The sequence below is a fragment of the Akebia trifoliata genome, chromosome 14, assembly GCF_017979445.1.
Source record: "Akebia trifoliata isolate Shusen 1 chromosome 14, ASM1797944v1, whole genome shotgun sequence".
NCBI classification, from domain to species: Eukaryota; Viridiplantae; Streptophyta; class Magnoliopsida; order Ranunculales; family Lardizabalaceae; genus Akebia; species Akebia trifoliata.
In genome coordinates this window covers 5,671,193-5,676,165 of record NC_141388.1, presented here as the reverse complement: position 1 = coordinate 5,676,165, position 4,973 = coordinate 5,671,193, and the positions used below count along the sequence as shown (strand labels likewise).

Genomic DNA, 4,973 nt, shown 5'->3' with positions numbered 1-4,973 from the left:
TGTGTTTGATTTGCCAAATTGGTAATCCATTTAAGCTAAACGACCCTTAGTAAATTTTAAAACTTACTAAGTAAGTAAGGAAAGTGTGTCTCAAATTATTACTGACTTCTAAGAAATCCGTGTTTTTATTTTTCTTTAGGGTTTGGTGGAGAGCCACAAACATGGTCTGAGAATAGAAAACTCCAAAAAAGAAAGAAATGAAGCAGTAGTGGATTGGGCCATGTGGGACCCACTCATTGTATTTCAGTCATCACTCGCAAAGAGAGAGTGGAGAGAGAATGGAAAAAAGAAAGAAAAAAAGAAAGTAATGTTAGAAGACTTCAACATCACGACAGAGAAGGGGATTGTAAAAGACAGCTAGCATTGAAGTGTGAGGCTCACCTACCAGAACCACTATACACCTCTCTCCCTCCTTTTTAGGCTTTCTCTCTCCTTCACAAATCACAATTCATTCGTCTTCTTTCTTTCCCCCATCTCTCTCTCTGTTCTTATGTTCACTTGAGCTTTTGAGCAAGATATATTAGGTCTTTAGGTTAGGAATTAGGGTTTTCTTTGTTGATTTGATTTCGGAAGGTTTTTATGCAATTTTAGGAAATTTCGCTGTTAAATTGGAATCTTCGTTGTTTAATCTCTCCATTTCGAGTTCGCAGTTTCAAAGAGTGGCCATTAAGGGAGATTCGGAGGCGGCTTCAACTTTGACAGAATAAAAGCTTGGGTGAAGATTAATAGAAGTTCTCTGCATACAGAGTCCTTTTAGTTCTCCGAAGGTTTGTTTCAGATTTCAGAAAACTTATTTCAGTTTCTACTCCTGAAATTTTGTTTTGATTCCTAAATTTTTATATTTTGAATTTTCGATTTAATTTTATAAAGTAATTCAAATTTTATACGCACTACGTATAAAAACCCTTGACTGAAAAAAACACTCAGTTGGGTGGAACGTGCACAGGACAATAGATTTTTTCCTCGAGATTCACAAGGAAAAATCTATGGTTGGTTCTATTACATTCCACGTCAGTTGTGTGTTTTTAGTTAGTTTATTATAAACTTTTACTAATGCCACACTAATTCCTATATAAATCATCAAATAATTTTACGGAGGTCACACCTACCGTGCAATTATTTGGTGTGGCAATAGTATCTTTTTCCCAGAAAATCATTCTCTGGAATTTGCTAACATGCATTATAAGCGGCAATTACAACTTACAAGCATTAGGACAAAGAAGGAGACAGAAAATGAGAATGAAACATGCTCCTTTTTTTTTTTTCTATATGGAAAATGCTGAAGTGTCTTCGTAGGACACTGTGCTGACGTGGAAGTGCGCACAAAACTTCAAGTGCTTTTCTCTATGTGCAACATGGTTTTTAAACTCATCCCAGACTGAGACGTATCGTCCGAGTTAACTCGGTATCAGAGCTAAACGAGACCAACTCACAAAGTCATTTTTTGATCGAGTTTTACGTCTCACAATATAATTTTTTGAGTTATCTCACGAGACGTCTCAAACGTATCGGAAAATTCGTCCGAGACAACTCGATATCGTAGCTGAACTAGACGAGACACGATATCGAGTTTAAAAATCATGATATGCAACTCGAGGAATCTACAGCTTTATGGGCATCTTCACGTCAGCATGGTGTATAACGCTGTCCTGCACAAACAACTATTTTTCTATTATTATCAAGTCAGAGGGAATAACATCAAAATTGACATCGATTCACACATTATTGGTGTGCACAAAACCATAGATACTTTTCCCTCGTATCTCCACGAACATATATGATTTTGTACACACATCCACGTCACTAATGTGTGAAACGATGTCACTTGTGATATGCTAAAAAAAAATATTTTTGTTATAGAAATTGATTTACTGTTATTAAAATATTTTTCATTACATATTTTTATTTTAAAAATGATAATTTACTAGTATAATAAAAAAGAAAAATAAAAAAAGGAGTAGCGATCTAGTCAGGGGACCATTCTTAAGCAAGGTCAGGTGGCATCTCATTTTATGCCACATGGAATTTTTTTTTTTTTAACCCACTGACCGTAAGGATATGTGGTCCATCTTTTCATGAATCCACGCACAAAATATCTGCTTGATTGGTGATGTGCATCCATTAACAATAGTCATGTTCTAAGAATGATTTATAATTATTAGATTTAAATTTCTTTTCAAGAGATTAGGCTCAACGGACTACAAAACAATATGGTCAGTGGGTCCTTCAAAATTAAAATAATTAGCGGAAAGTTTTCCGAAGCTGTTTTTGATAAATCAGCCTATTTTTTAAAAAAAATTTAATAAATATATATTGATTCAACCAAATAATTGAACGAGTTTCCCTTGAATCAAGGTAAAATTTTTTTTCATCCACAAATTTCCTGCTAAACAGTAGTCATGATGAATGGGCCAGAAAGAATTTGAGGTGGCATTTTAGGGAGAGATCATGACGTAATTGTCCCAAAAATTTTAGTCAAATTTCGTTAAAATTTATTGGCTAGAAAATCAAAATAATTTCGAAATTTTAACAGTTAGAATTCATAATGGTCAAAACACGTCTATGAGCTGGATACGCGGCCGACACAACAAGTGGGGCACCATGGAACCTTCTTGAATTCCGGGATTAGTGGTCAATTTGTTTCCTTAAACGCGTTAATAAACTTTTCGAAAAAGATTGGCCCTTCTTTTTAAGTAATTTTCCCAAATACTGCAAGTAATCTACTTTTCAATAAATTCCTTTCCTCTCATGACTCATGAAGAAATATATAAATAAATAAACATCTTAATTGTTTCATCTTTGTGTTTTTTGGTTCAGTGAAACAACATGCTTGGTCCAGGCTTCTTGGATGAACTAGAGTTGGATATGTGTGGTGATATATTTGACCAAATCGATGATTTATTAAACTTTCCAATAGAAGACGTTGAAGGGGGCATTGTTGGAGGAGATTGTGATGATAGCTTTATTAAAGGTGTTAATTGGCCAAACCCACATGACGCTTATGATGGTTCTGCTACTAATACTACTGTGTTCTCCTCTAACAACAGCAGTAGCACTTCTGAACTTCCCACAGAATTCTCTATTCCTGTGAGTTTCTTTTTCTGATGCATTAAGAATTACTGTTTCCAATTTTTTTCTATTAATTTGGCGTCAAATGTCTAATTTCAAAAGTATTTTGAATTTTTTATTAATTGTATTATTAAATAAGATGATTTCTACTTAACAACCAATTTTTATTAAATAATTTTAAGCTAATAATATTTCATGTTAATAAGATTTTCAATGGTTGTTGCAATCCAACACCTCTTAAAGATTTCATGGAAAAGTTCATATTAAAAAAATAAAAATAAAAATAAAAACTTTTTTCGAATTCATAAAAAAAAAAAAAAGAGTAATTGTGATTACAGCTGTATAATCATCATTACCTTACCCAAATCAAACTGTCTATAAAATATGACGTTAATGTTGTCTAAATGAAATAAGAGTAATTGTAGCTAGAGTGGGACCTACTTTTGAATTTTTTTATATAAATATGTAAGATTGATCCCAAAATATTAATGTGTGGTTATGTAATGGATTTTATCAAAAAAATTTGCTCGAGACTATCAATTTTTCTCTTAATCAAAACATGGTTTCAAGATTTTAAGCTTGATTGTAACTAGTTTTAGATTCAAGAGAGTTACATAAAATGTTTCAAACCAAATGGGTCTAAATATAATCTCTAGATGTAGGCACTGCTGTTGAACCACGTTAAATCTTGATACGTTCTGAATATTTTCTGTTATTATTTTCTTTTTTAAAATAGCTTTCATGATCTGATCTACGGTTCGTGCTTACACTTTTTTTTTTTTTTTTTTTTTTCTGAAGTATGATGAAGACATAGGTCAACTTGGTTGGCCATCAGCCATGGTGGACAATTCGTTCTCTTTCGACACAATCACACTTGACATGGAGAAGTCCTCAGATAACAACAACAATAAGACCAATTGTAATGGTGACTCTCATCAATTCGAAACATCCAGCCCAATTTCTGTCCTTGAAAGCAGCAACTCCTGCCACAGAGGAAAGGCCACGATTCTGAGCCCTGAAACTGTTGTCCCTGGTCGATCTAGGACCAAGCGTCAGCGTCCCGCATCCTTCAACACACGCTCCATCGTCTCCCCCACGTCCTCCTTAACCGATTGCTCTCCACCCTTTTCCCCAACAAGTATTGAGAATTTTGCAGAATCTCACACGGCCACAAAAATTCCAGAATCTGCCCCAACAGAACACAAGAAGAACAAGAACAAGAACAAGAAGAAGAAGAGAAAGTTATCTCCACTACCAAGTGCCATGGATTTATCTTCTTCACCACAACCAACGTCAGTTAGGAAATGTTTGCACTGTGAGATAACAAAGACTCCCCAATGGAGGATGGGCCCTATGGGGCCCAAGACTCTTTGCAATGCATGTGGAGTCCGTCACAAATCCGGCCGACTCTTTCCTGAATATCGGCCCGCCGCAAGCCCAACATTTGTTCCATTGTTGCATTCCAGCTCCCACAAGAAGGTTTTAGAGATGAGGAACAAGAGGATGGAAGCAAATGCAATTGTCAACTAGCATCCTTTTGTGTGGTTACATATCAAGGTAGGGAGACACAATGGATCCATTTTTTTTTTTTATTAAAAAAAATATTCATTCCTAGGTTCTCCTGTTTTCTTGTACAGAGATGGGCCTTAGAGGACAGAAGTATTAGGTGACTGTATTTTAGGTACCCCAAAAAAGCCCAAAAAAAAAAACGAACAGTGAGAGAGTGAAATCTAATGGGTAGAGATTTGATTGCTAGGGTTAGTTATTTAAGATTAGGAATGTTAGGTTTAGGTATTGAAATTAATGCTTTATTTTTTCTTTTGGGGGCATTCTTTTTTGCAGTTGATCTGTTTTTAGGAAAATATGAGATTTCTTTTCATTATATTATTTGTTACTTTCATCTC

The 4,973-nt window shown here is 34.7% G+C and overlaps 1 protein-coding gene across 1 annotated transcript; it reads left to right on the top strand.

Annotated features, from left to right (window-relative positions):
• Positions 1-334: 334 nt before the first annotated feature.
• LOC147385791 (GATA transcription factor 8-like) lies at positions 335-4,973 on the top strand. Its single transcript, XM_086423084.1, has 3 exons — positions 335-767; positions 2,818-3,087; positions 3,868-4,973. Exons 2-3 carry the CDS (start codon positions 2,827-2,829, stop codon positions 4,597-4,599), a joined length of 993 nt encoding a protein of 330 aa, XP_086279210.1. The 5' UTR covers positions 335-767; positions 2,818-2,826; the 3' UTR covers positions 4,600-4,973.

What these genes read in the sequence shown, in the direction of transcription:
- LOC147385791 (XM_086423084.1), top strand. Translation starts at nt 2,827, where the DNA reads ATGCTTGGTCCAGGCTTCTTGGATGAACTAGAGTTGGATATGTGTGGT. An exon ending in CCACAGAATTCTCTATTCCT is followed by an intron (nt 3,088 to 3,867) that starts GTGAGTTTCTTT and finishes TTTTTTCTGAAG; the next exon opens with TATGATGAAGACATAGGTCA.